At 38.4% G+C, this 13,968-nt stretch overlaps 1 protein-coding gene across 3 annotated transcripts in view; it reads right to left on the bottom strand.

The window, feature by feature from the left end:
• Positions 1-13,968, bottom strand: part of LOC126199339 (pre-mRNA cleavage complex 2 protein Pcf11-like) — a 153,044-nt gene that overhangs the window by 79,160 nt on the left and 59,916 nt on the right. For all 3 annotated transcript variants that reach the window (XM_049936191.1, XM_049936192.1, XM_049936193.1), the window contains one exon: positions 8,278-8,419. In XM_049936191.1, coding sequence (XP_049792148.1) covers positions 8,278-8,419 — 142 coding nt within the window. The remainder of the gene's footprint in view (positions 1-8,277; positions 8,420-13,968) is intronic.

The raw sequence follows: 13,968 nt of genomic DNA, 5'->3' as shown, positions 1-13,968 counted from the left end.
AGAGCACAAGGAAGGGGTGACCCATAATCATAATACAAGCATGTTTAGATGATACAATTGGTGTTTAAGAACAAAATTAACAATATCTTGTGCTACAAATGTAAGTGCAGTAAATATGTAATTATTACATGTTCCACAGAATGCACCTTTCTTTTTTTTTATCATGAAGTCATGTTTGATCTGTCCTTCCAGCATATTCCATAAAGCGGGACGATCTTGAACATTTTAAGTTCAATTTTGTAAATCAAACAGAAACTTCTGAAGATACTATCAAACTTTTTGGAAAGTTGCAAGAGGTGTTGCTGGATATGATAAAGCAGATTATACATTTTTAACCCCCACTCCTAGTTGTTCTTTTTTCTTTATCTTTTTCTTTTTTTTATTAGGCACTGCTAAATGACACCCCTATCATATGAAGCAGCATGATATTTTGTATACATAGTTTTGGAAGTCATTTAGAAAAATTTGAGTATTTTTATGAGTTTTCTTTAATCACCTGAAACTTTTGTACGATTACAGCTTAATTTTGCTAATAATGGAAATGGGTGCTGAGCTAGTTATGAAATAAGAAAATTATTTAAAAACAGATCTTTTCAAAACACTCTGTATGACTTTAATAAAAGAAATGAAAAAAAAACAGTTATCACATTTTAAAGAATTACATCTGTAAACACTCTACAGGAAAGGAAGTTGCCATGAAAGTGTGTCCACTCTAGCAGATATCACAGACATCAAGTTTAAACTCAAAATGAAGCCTTCCCCTTCTATCTACCTTAGAATCAGGTAGAATCCTACAAATGTCATCTTTCTCAAAATCTGACACATTGGGAACATTAGGCCAAACAAAAAAAACTTCATCTGATTCCACCTTGAAATGCCATTTCCTCAGAAGTGTACTATCATAATCAGTGATAACATGTTCAACACTACTTTAAACTTTTCTTTGAAGGAAACTTCACTAAAACATTTTTTAAATGGAGTTGATGTGTCAAAGAATAGAAAAGTTGCAGTTCAAAGTCACCCGTTAAAAGACAAGCCTTTATATTTTATTGTTTTACGTCACCAAAGAATAAATTTAACATTTTATGCTTTCTGTAAATGTTCATTCAAGTGTTTAAACTTGTGCATAAAAACTCGTTTCAAATTCTAAATGCAAAAATGCTTCTAATAATAGGCAAATGTTTTTGTGGTTGTGAAGGAAATTACATTTCCAGAAAATTATTTTATTTTCTGTTATACAATGTTACTTCATATCGACTGTCATATCATCTGAAAGTATCCATTATTGGCAATATTTAAGGACTTTGGCCTTAATTCCATATTTACACACTAGAGTGCAGCATTTATTTTAAAAATATGCTAAATTGCTGTTCAATGTCGCCTCGGATTCAAAGTCAACCCGCTTTACTGTTTATAGTCAAAAGTTGTTGCCCCAGCTGGTTTATAAAAGTTATAACTAATCCACTTACATTAAAAGACTAAAATAAGTTCCTGAAAATATAAATTCTTTCCACAGCAACATCGAAACTTGACACTAGGAAATCATCATACCAATGGATTGGATTGGATTGTTTGGGGGAGGAGACCAGACAGCGAGGTCATCCGTCTCATCGGATTAGGGAAGGACGGGGAAGGAAGCCGGCCTTGCCCTTTCAAAGGAACCTCCCGGCATTTGCCTAGAGCGATTTAGGGAAATCACGATGGCCGGACGCGGGATAGAACCGTCATCCTCCCGAATGCGAGTCCAGTGCATCACACCAATATCCTGGAATGTTGCATTTTCAGAAATATCAGTTCCACTATTCCATTCTTCTTCTGGAGCCACGTCATCTTCAACAGCAACTGATTTAACAATTTAATACAGTCTGTGGTGTTACAGAATTCCAGACAGCAACAAACATGTGCAAAGGCTGTACAATGCTGAGTCTCATCACTACCTTCCTCTTTAACACAGTGTAATTTATTGTGTCCAGATCCAGAGGCTGCAAATGATACGCACAGTTCACAGGAAACAACATAACATTTACATTCTTCAGAGTGTATGTTCTCTTAGGATGTATGCAAACGTCGTAATAAGAACAATTTTCCTTCCCACTGCCCATCTTGGCATCTAAATGTTGGTAAAGATTTCCGACGTCTCCAGGGAATGCTGTTGTAATCCTCAACACAAAGAAGCATTTCCGTGTTTTGGAAACAACTAGGAATTGACAGTGGAGGCAAATTTTTACTTCCATCACTATTTACATATAATATCATCATTCTTTCATTACTTTTTCACTTCTATGGCACTTTTCTCTCTTAACAGAATACGACTTTGCAGGAAGTAAATTATGAAAGACACCAGTTTCAGCTCTGAACAAGTATCTGGGCTCATAAGCTTATATCAATGATGGCAATGTAATGGTCTTTGAATTGTTTTTTTAACAATTCAACCAGCCATTCGAGCACTGAAATTTTCAATGCTGGTCTTTTTCACATGCCTTCTCTTGCAGTATGTTTCCGCTTACAGGAATGCTTCGACTTAAGTCCTTGAAACTACTTTCATCATCATCATCATCATCATCATTATCATCCAATTTAATCATTAAATGATGTGGCCTCTTCGAGTCGTGGATTCAGGTAGGCTTTCAGCAGTCTTCTCCAAGTGGGACGGTCTTGGGCAGTTCTCTGCCAGGTGTTACCAGCGATCTTCTTGATGTCTTTGTCCCATCTGTCTGGTGGACTTCCTCTAGGCCTCCGGTGCTCTCTTGGACTCCACTCCAGTACTAGCTTCGTCCATCTGTTGTCTTTTCTTCTTGCAACGTGGCCAGCCCACTGCCATTTCAAGGAACCTACTGTCTCTAAGATGTCATTAACCTTTGTCACAGACCAGATGTCGTCTGCCCTTTTCCTATCCTTTCTTGTATAGTCCCAGCATTGATCTCTCCATGGCTCTCTGTGCTGTCCTAAGTTTCTCTTTCGTAAATGAGTTCAGTGTCCATGTCTCGCAGCCATATGTCACCACAGGAAGAATGCATTGATCGAATACTGCTTTCTTCAGATTTACTGGCATTTTTGATCTGAATACTGCTGAATTCTTCCCAAATGCTTGCCAGCCAAGCTTGATGCGTCGATAGATTTCTGGCCTTATGCCTCCCTTCATATTTATAATCTGGCCAAGGTAGACATATTCACTGACCTCTTCTAATAGACTGTCCTTGACTTTCACATCTCCAGCTGGGACCCATTTGTTGGACATTACTTTTGTTTTGGAAAGGTTCATGTTCAAGCCAACCAGCTGACATTCCGATGCAAGATCTGTAACTAAGTTTTGGAGCTCTGCGAAGTCTTTGGCCAGTAAGGCAATATCATCAGCAAATCTCATGTTGGTAAGCCTTCTTCCATTAATTGTAATGTCCTTACCTTCCCACTTCAGCTTTGACATAGCCATGTCCAGAACAGCAGAGAACAGTTTTGGGGAGATGGGATCGCCTTGCTTGACACCCCTCATGATGCAGAATTCTTGAGTTGATTCGCTGATGTTAACATAAGCTGAAGAATTCTCGTAGATTTTCCTGAGCACTTCAATGTATGCTGCTCCCACTCCTAGCTCACTCAAAGCTTGGAGAACAGCTACATGGCTAACGGAGTCAAATGCCTTTTCACAGTCAACAAAGGCAATGCAGAGAGGCAGTTAGTATTCATTCGCTCTGCTTATCACTTCACTAACGGTCAGAATGTGGTCAGTAGTGCTAAAATTGCTTCGGAATCCTGCTTGTTCTATAGGTTGGGCTGAGTCTAGGGTGGAACTAATTCGGTCTAACAAGATCTTTGTGAAAATGTTGTACAAAATTGAGAGCAAGCTGACATGACGGTAGTTTTTAATATTGTGAATACTTCCTTTCTTGTGTATCAAAATAATATTAGCCTCGTTCCACGATGGTGGGATTGAAACATAGTGCAGGCAGGAAGTAAATACTTTTGCCAAGTGATTTATTGTTACCTCTCCTGCCAGTCTGAGGATGTCAACACTGAGCTCATCATCACCCAGCACTATTCCCTTCTTCGTGCTATCTAGAGCACACTTGACTTCTGATGGGAGTATATCTGGAACACTAGGTACATCTTTTAATTTAGATACACTCAAATTTTCCCTTGGATTGCTATACAAATTGCTATAAAAGTCTCTGCTGAACTTCAAAACCTCCTCCTTTTCAGTGATTCGACTGTCATTTCCATCGAGTGCGATAATCTGCTTTTACCGATTGTGAGTTTGCGTTTGGCTGACTTTAAACTTGTCTTATTCTCCAAGCTTGCTCGTAAGGTGTCTTCAGTGAATTTCTGTATGTCAGTTTTCATTTCTCTTCGCACTGCCTTACATATTTCGGAATACGCTACCATGTCACGATCTGTTTGGATTTTCATTTCTCTCCTCTGTTGTAAAAGGGTTTCAGTTTTGGCACTGAATTTCTTTGGTTGTTTATTTTTTTGGCATAGGCCACCGACTTCTTGTGCACTTGAAACAATCATTTCTGCCAAATCACCATCTTTAGTTATGTGGAACTTGCTTTGGAGGACTTCTTGGAATTTCGAGGAATGTTCTTCCAGGTTTTTGAGGTTGATTACCCTTTTCTTCCCTTTCATAAGTTTATTCTTTTCATTTCTTACATTGAGTTCGACCCTAACTCTCACAAGACTGTGATCACTGCCAGTGTTGAACTGATTTAGCACACGTCTTTTACAATCTGCAAAAAGTTTGACAGAATGAAGTCTATCTCATTTTTTTCACTGAAATTTTGGCTCCTCCAAGTCCATTTTCGGTCAGGGTGCTTCTTAAAGAACGTATTCATGGTGGACATATTGGTGTACTCAGCGAACTGAACTAATCTCTCACCTCTATCGTTTCGGTCGTCAATCCCATAGTTGCCCACCACTGTGTCGCCTTGTTTCTTGGTGCCAACTTTTGCATTGAAATCGCCAATGACCATCTGGAAGTGACAATCACTACCTTTTTTTACAGGTGCTATCCAGACTTTCATAAAAGGATTCAATTTCTTTGTCAGGGTGTTTTGAGGTGGCAGCGTACACCTGGGCAATCTGTATTTTATACCTATTCGACACCTTCAGGACCATTCGAGCTGTCCTGCTGGAAGTTCCTTCTAAGACAGATACTCTATCAGCAATATTCTTGTTGATCAAGAACCCAACTCCATTGAGTTTTCCTTCTGGGTCGCCACAAAAGTAAAACAAGTTGCCAGAATGCAAACGGAGACAGTCTTCCCCTTTTCGGCGTACTTCGCTTAAACCAACAATACCCCAGTTGATTGTTTTAAGTTCTTTCTGATCTCTTCTAGTCTGTCGTTGCCTTTTAGAGAGCGACAGCTATATGTACAGACTTGAAGAGTCTGTATCTTCTTCTAAGCACCTCTTGGTGTCTGGGACCTCAAAGTTGCTCCCACCCGGAGATCCGACTGTGGGGCTATTACCCCGGAAAATTTAACATTAATGTCACACAACATAACTCGAAGGTGAGAAGCATAATCGCCATGCTTGCTTCAAAACAGATTGGCTATATAATTTCCAGGCCACCCCTGACATGGGGTACAGAAGCCTTTGGTAGGCCGCTCCACTAGAGTACAGACACCACCACATTGCTAGTTTTGGTTCACCCCGGGTATTTCATTTCTCCGATGCCACCCATATCTGAGAGGGGGACTAGCAACCCCACTACTTTAAAAGAATAAATTTCCACATCACTGATGTAGTCATACAAATGTTCTTTCTTTTTGGATCCACAGGAATCGCTAGCTTTGGCTCTTAAGAATGCTGCCTTCTTTCCTAATGTGCCACACGTATAGATGATAGTAAATCTTATTTCTTCAAAATGTTGAAAAGATTTAGGTCACAACTGTCACCGACATCGCAGACAATCGTCAGCTTTTGCTGAACAGTAAGGTAAGTTTCCCACATTTGCAGGCAATAACTCCACAACAGCAAAACTGATAAACACTTCAGAAAACAAAAACTACACTTCTTGTGCATCGTAGACTCAATGACTGTGACGTCATACTACGTGACCTAAGTCGCATGGAAATTGCAAGATAACCCCACTTTTACGTTGCCAGAATTAACGTTTTCCCGCCATTTACGACATTTTTTATGGTTCCTGTCAAATTTCCTATTTCACAATTACACCTGATTTTGCGTCAACATATTTCTAATTTTCCCGTGATTTATTCATTACAAAAAAATATTTGTTGAGAAAAAAAAAAATTACGCTGGCATGATGTTTGCTGCCCAGTAGTGTTTACAAACATTACATGGTTAAGTTTCTTGACACCAGGGCACTCTACTCAGCGGATTTGAACAGGTAAACAAGTATAAAAATTGATACAATTCATGACGTATCTCCTGCCGACGCCAAGCACTGCTTGGCATGATGGCTGATGGGAATGACTAGGTTCCTTAGAATAAGGATACCATAACCATTCATTCACAACCATTTCCAAACTATCTACCGCACAAATGCAGTTTCATGATTGATGTGATCATTGTGACACCTTTGTCGAACCATATTTAGCACGTTTCGGCGTTTGGCCTCTAATTGACACTGACATTCACTTTGCATTGCTCAAATATTTTTAGTTTGAACAAAACACCGGTTACGAATTTTTTTCATGCTGACCAAAGCATGTTTTGAGAATTTATTCTAGCTGTCATGTGCAGTATTTTCGTATTATTTTTTTGTGATGTTACACAAACAATGTGAGTGATAGGTTGCTTGTGTGTGGTTCTCCACTCCACATAACTGAGGAGTCACACTACCTGATAACAACAAAAAGATGACTACAGTGCATGAGAGGAGAATAACACATATTTAAACACCACACAAACTATGTCTATGTATTTGCACTTGAAATTCTCGAAACGCGTCATTAAGAATGAAAAACTATGTAACTAGTGCAGTATTTCATTATTTAAATAATGAATGAGACAGCTGTAGGCTTTCGAAAAACATCGATTATGATGTTTGAAATTAAGTCAAACGTTTCTACTTCCCAGAAAGTTATCAAATCCAGTTTCTATTAGATAATAAACCATTATTAGATAGTAAAAAAGTCCCTACAAGTCTTTTGATACCTGTTATGTACCTATATCGTACGAAAGGTGCGAAAATGCTAGGGGGTAACCTATACGTAACTTTTTTTTTGTTATTTCCCACATTTTACACCATTTTTTTGAAGTCCCTTGGAAAGTGTAAAAGTGGGGTTTCAGTGTATTTCAAATTTTTTTCAACTCATCTGCCAGTATCACTACAAGGGAAGTCGAGCTGCTGAACGTATCACCATTTACTGCATCACACTACATTAAATATGACCTATATGTCATGGAAAGGAATAAGAAACTCACTCGAACGTTCAATTTGCAAAATGTTTCATGTTCATTCCTTCAGAGTGGACTTTTTCTTAAAGTGGAGCTCTTTAAAAGCCAGGAGAAATAACATTATTTTTATGGGAACGTTGCTGGGGCAGACATAAATATTAGTTAAAAGAAGGATTTCCTTAAAATTCGGGGTTTTACTGTAGTTTTCACAGTATTTTTCATAATTTTCCTTTCAGTTTAATGATATTTGAAGTACAGCTTCTCCCAGCTGCTGGTTACAGGTTTCTATTTGCTAATCTGTACGTTCTCTTTCAATGAGACGAGCCTTGTGACACTATGAACTCCCATAATAAATGTTATACTCTTCCAAAAAGAAATGAGAGAGATTTTTCTTAGTATAAATCTAGTTTGGACAAGGGTAGCAACCATTAACAGAGATTCATTCTTAAATTGCACAACCTTTTGTTGTTAAACATTTTTAACAAATTGCAGATTGTCAAGAAAATACTAATTCTGCTCTTTTTTATTGTAATTCACTTAAATCTTTGTCCTGTATTAGCGTATAAATGTAATGCACAGAAAGTTCTTGATATTTAACACCAAACTCAGAAATATCAGTAAGTCATACCATCCAGCACATTAATTTGAAGATAAAATGTAACAAGAAGACTTCTAACTTCAAAGAGTATAAGCAAAAAACTTTCCATTTACAAAGCAACAAATAATGTTTCTCAACTTGTCATGCTTGTTCATAAGAGAGTGTTGCATCATTTTGAGCAACAGTTTATTTTTAACAGTGAATAAATAAGTTTTGTATTATGGAAATCAAAGCGCTCTCAATTTTTTTCCAGAGTCACATCTTGTGTTGTTATATCTTACTTAAGCAGTTATTGTCTCATGTCATTAAGTACTTACACATCAATCATTTCAGCCTTCGACCTCTTAAGAGGTGGCTGTTCAGAACGTTCAGCAGACTGCCTCTTCTTTGAGGGAGATCCACGTGTTAACGGCCTCAAATCCACATCTTTTGTTTCGGCATCAACATGGGGCTCTACACCTGTAAAGTTAAAATAGCTGATTACATATGTTTCTCTAATATGACAAACATTCACAAATCAAGCAAACAATTGATGTCAAAAATTATGGTGTCACACTTCTTACATTACCAAATAATCTATATTATTATAACGAGCTTCAGTTAAATTACAGAGCACCTTCAGGTACACAGAAGGTAATATCTCAAAAGCCGAATAATGTCAACACTATGTGCAAGTCTGAAGATGATCTTTAATCTGATAAACTGGTTGTGCTGCTAAAGTTTGACATACCTAGTGTGACAGCCCTCACAACAGTGCTAAACACATAACTGCTACTCTGTTGTCACTATTAAAATATAACCTTTGGGATTCTTTGAAAGGTGTAACCAAATAAGAGATACACAACATAACAAAAGGATACTCATATGATATCAGTCACAAATTGAGAACAATGGAGCTCATCACAAGCCATGGCCATTATTGCCACCAAGGATGAAGTGACATGTACAATTACTTGAACGTAGATGTCAGTGCCATATGAAAAGTGTACCAGCATTGACACCTGTGTTTGTGGAATGCCTGTTTGTGTTATATGTATAATATTATAAAGAGAATCTCAAAATATTAGTTGTCAATTCCAGAGTATACTAGTAATCAGTCACCTACACATCTTAACCATGAACTAAGAGTTGGTTGAAACCCGAAATAAACAAGTGGGAACTTCATTAACACCGGTAAAGTATATCGGAAAGACATCCAGGAGGAGGAGCTTTTACATAGCGATAACACAAGGAAAGCAGATTTTGTAACAGGTTCCCACTGGCTTTCAAATCTCAATTTGAGCTGACAACTTTTACCACTCTATATCTCCTATTTCCTTTCATTTCTGCAACTCTTTTGCTCACATAACCACTTTCCTTTTTTTGTGTTTGTTCTGCATTTTACATCTCATGCATAACATTTTCTGTCTGCAGTACTATTTCTCACTTCTTGCTGTTTCCTTTGTTTTTCTCTGTTTCTGCACATTTTCTTCTGATCTACTTTTCCAATTTACATCAGTATTTCCCTTGGGTTGAGTGACCTCTCACTTGCTTGATTTTCAAAGCTGTCTTATTTCATAAATGATTTCTTCCTGGTTTAATCCTACCATCTCTCTTTAGTGCCGATGCAATGGACAACTGAAACATAGTCCTTAAAGAATCTCCTTGCTAAAAAACTTTCTTCATATTTGCTAGAAAAAGCTAGTATTAGTCTTGCCACAGTTCACAGCACACACAGATTACTACTTAAAACCCATTACATGAAATGGCAAAGACAGCGGAGACATGCATAGCAGAAGTTGGTCAGTTAACACAATGATAACACGAGGTGCTAAATAACCTGTAATTTATTAATGAGAGAACTAGGGATAACCAAATTGAACTGTGGAAAGCAGCAATATGGAAAATGATGATTAGAAAAACTATTCAAAATTAAAATTGTGTAAATCAGCTAAAAAATAAAGAAAGCCACAAATTATCAAACTAATTGAGGCACATTATGATGTAAGGCCCCCCCATGAACCATGGACCTTGCCGTTGGTGGGGAGGCTTGCGTGCCTCGGCGATACAGATGGCCGTACCGTAGGTGCAACCACAACGGAAGGGTATCTGTTGAGAGGCCAGACAAACATGTGGTTCCTGAAGAGGGGCAGCAGCCTTTTCAGTAGTTGCAGGGGCAACAGTCTGGATGATTGACTGATCTGGCCTTGTAACATTAACCAAAACGGCCTTGCTGTGCTGGTACTGCGAACGGCTGAAAGCAAGGGCAAACTACAGCCGTAATTTTTCCCGAGGACATGCAGCTTTACTGTATGATTAAATGATGATGGCGTCCTCTTGGGTAAAATATTCCGGAGGTATAATAGTCCCCCATTCAGATTTCCGGGAGGGGACTACTCAAGAGGACGTCGTTATCAGGGGAAAGAAAACTGGCGTTCTACAGATCGGAGCGTGGAATGTCAGATCCCTTAATCGGGCAGGTAGGTTAGAAAATTTAAAAAGGGAAATAGATAGGTTAAAGTTAGATATAGTGGGAATTAGTGAAGTTCGGTGGCAGGAGGAACAAGACTTTTGGTCAGGTGATTACAGGGTTATAAATACAAAATCAAATAGGGATAATGCAGGAGTGGGTTTAATAATGAATAAAAAAATAGGAGTGCGGGTTAGCTACTACAAACAGCATAGTGAACGCATTATTGTGGCCAAGATAGACACAAAGCCCATGCCTACTACAGTAGTGCAAGTTTATATGCCAACTAGCTCTGCAGATGACAAAGAAATTGATGAAATGTATGATGAGATAAAAGAAATTATTCAGGTAGTGAAGGGAGATGAAAATTTAATAGTCATGGGTGACTGGAATTCGTCAGTAGGAAAAGGGAGAGAAGGAAACATAGTAGGTGAATATGGATTGGGGGGAAGAAATGAAAGAGGAAGCCGCCTTGTAGAATTTTGCACAGAGCATAACTTAATCATAGCTAACACTTGGTTCAAGAATCATAAAAGAAGGTTGTATACCTGGAAGAATCCTGGAGATACTAAAAGGTATCAGATAGATTATATAATGGTAAGACAGAGATTTAGGAACCAGGTTTTAAATTGTAAGACATTTCCAGGGGCAGATGTGGATTCTGACCACAATATATTGGTTATGAACTGCAGATTGAAACTGAAGAAACTGCAAAAAGGTGGGAATTTAAGGAGATGGGGCCTCGATAAACTGAAAGAACCAGAGGTTGTACAGAGTTTCAGGGAGAGCATAAGGGAACAATTGACAGGAATGGGGGAAAGAAATACAGTAGAAGAAGAGTGGGTAGCTCCGAGGGATGAAGTAGTGAAGGCAGCAGAGGATCAAATAGGTAAAAAGGCGAGGGCTAATAGAAATCCTTGGGTAACAAAAGAAATATTGAATTTAATTGATGAAAGGAGAAGATATAAAAATGCAGTAAATGAAGCAGGCAAAAAGGAATACAAACGTCTCAAAAATGAGATCAACAGGAAGTGCAAAATGGTTCAGCAGGGATGGCTAGAGGACAAATGTAAGGATGTATAGGCTTGTCTCACTAGGGGTAAGATAGATACTGCCTACAGGAAAATTAAAGAGACCTTTGGAGATAAGAGAACCACTTGTATGAATATCAAGAGCTCAGATGGCAACCCAGTTCTAAGCAAAGAATGGAAGGCAGAAAGGTGGAAGGAGTATATAGAGGGTTTATACAAGGGTGATGTACTTGAGCACAATATTATGGAAATGGAAGAGGATGTAGATGAAGATGAAATGGGAGATAAGATACTGCGTGAAGAGTTTGACAGAGCACTGAAAGACCTGAGTCGAAACAAGGCCCCGGGAGTAGACAACATTGCATTAGAACTACTGATGGCCTTGGGAGAGCCAGTCATGACAAAACTCTACCATCTGGTGAGCAAGATGTATGAGACAAGTGAAATACCCTCAGACTTCAAGAAGAATATAATAATTCCAATCCCAAAGAAAGCAGGTGTTGACAGATGTGAAAATTACCGAACTATCAGTTTAATAAGTCACAGCTGCAAAATACTAACGCGAATTCTTTACAGACGAATGGAAAAACTGGTAGAAGCGGACCTCGGGGAAGATCAGTTTGGATTCCGTAGAAATGTTGGAACACGTGAGGCAATATTAACCTTACGACTTATCTTAGAAGAAAGATTAAGAAAAGACAAACCTACGTTTCTAGCATTTGTAGACTTAGAGAAAGCTTTTGACAACGTTAACTGGAATACTCTCTTTCAAGTTTGAAGGTGGCAGGGGTAAAATACGGGGAGCGAAAGGCTATTTACAATTTGTACAGAAACCAGATGGCAGTTATAAGAGTCGAGGGGCATGAAAGGGAAGCAGTGGTTGGGAAAGGAGTGAGACAGGGTTGTAGCCTCTCCCCAATGTTATTCAATCTGTATATTGAGCAAGCAGTAAAGGAAACAAAAGAAAAATTCAGAGTAGGTATTAAAATTCATGGAGAAGAAGTAAAAACTTTGAGGTTCGCTGATGACATTGTAGTTCTGTCAGAGACAGCAAAGGACGTGGAAGAGCAGTTGAACGGAATGGACAGTGTCTTGAAACGAGGATATAAGATGAACATCAACAAAAGCAAAACGAGGATAATGGAATGTAGTCAAATTAAATCGAGTGATGCTGAGGGGATTAGATTTGGAAATGAGACACTTAAAGTAGTAAAGGAGTTTTGCTATTTAGGGAGCAAAATAACTGATGATTGTCGAAGTAGAGAGGATATAAAATGTAGACTGGCAATGGGAAGGAAAGCGTTTCTGAAGAAGAGAAATTTGTTAACATCGAGTATAGATTTAAGTGTCAGGAAGTCGTTTCTGAAAGTATTTGTATGGAGTGTAGCCATGTATGGAAGTGAAACATGGACAATAACCAGTTTAGACAAGAAGAGAATAGAAGCTTTTGAAATGTGGTGCTACAGAAGAATGCTGCAGATAAGGTGGGTAGATCACGTAACTAATGAGGAGGTATTGAATAGGATTGGGGAGAAGAGAAGTTCGTGGCACAACTTGACTAGAAGAAGGGATCGGTTGGTAGGACATGTTTTGAGGCATCAAGGGATCACAAATTTAGCATTGGAGGGCAGCGTGGAGGGTAAAAATCGTAGAGGGAGACCAAGAGATCAATACACTAAGCAGATTCAGAAGGATGTAGGTTGCAGTAGGTACTGGGAGATGAAGAAGCTTGCACAGGATAGAGTAGCATGGAGAGCTGCATCAAACCAGTCTCAGGACTGAAGACCACAACAACAACAACATGATGTAAGGGAGAGGGAACAGAAAAGAAAATTGCCACTTTAAAGTGTGATTTCTTATATCTTTATAGTAGACTTATGGATAAGATAATCTCAATGGCTACGCCACATCTAGCTGAAAATAATATGCGGCAGCTTCTGATGATGTCGGGAGTATATCAAATCTCATGAAAATGTGGTGACATCTAAATCAACTAGACCACTCAAAATTGTGCTGTAATTTTGTGCAAAACATTCACACTGCTTAAAACATGCAGCATTTAATCCTGCACTGTCTGAGCAATTTGAAAAATGGGTTAAAAATTAGATTTAAATATATCGAAAACCTTGCCCATACCTTCCGGGGACTACACAGCGAAAAGTGGCATACATTCAAATTAGACTATCATTTTTAACAAGACTGACTGGAAATGGCATGGATGTGATCACAGCAACTTTTTCCACACAGTTTAATGTGCTTTACTATACACTAAGGATAATACATTTATACACAGGAATAATGACAAGTGGTGATGCTCATATTTACGCTATTTCTGTACGAGCAGTGCAACAGTTCGTGCGACACCACCTCATGGTCATTAGTTTCCAAAGGGTTTTCTCTCTCTTGTATGCGTTATCTTAAATTTATCTATATTTAATAAGAGCTACCATTCATTACCTCAAGTATAAATTTTGTCAAAATCTTTCTGCAATTCCATACGATTGTCCAACGACGATACTTTCTTGTAC

The sequence above is a fragment of the Schistocerca nitens genome, chromosome 8 (genome assembly GCF_023898315.1).
Source record: "Schistocerca nitens isolate TAMUIC-IGC-003100 chromosome 8, iqSchNite1.1, whole genome shotgun sequence".
NCBI lineage: Eukaryota > Metazoa > Arthropoda > Insecta > Orthoptera > Acrididae > Schistocerca > Schistocerca nitens.
The sequence above is the reverse complement of the archived record's forward strand: the minus strand, read 5'-3'. Positions and strand labels throughout refer to the sequence as shown.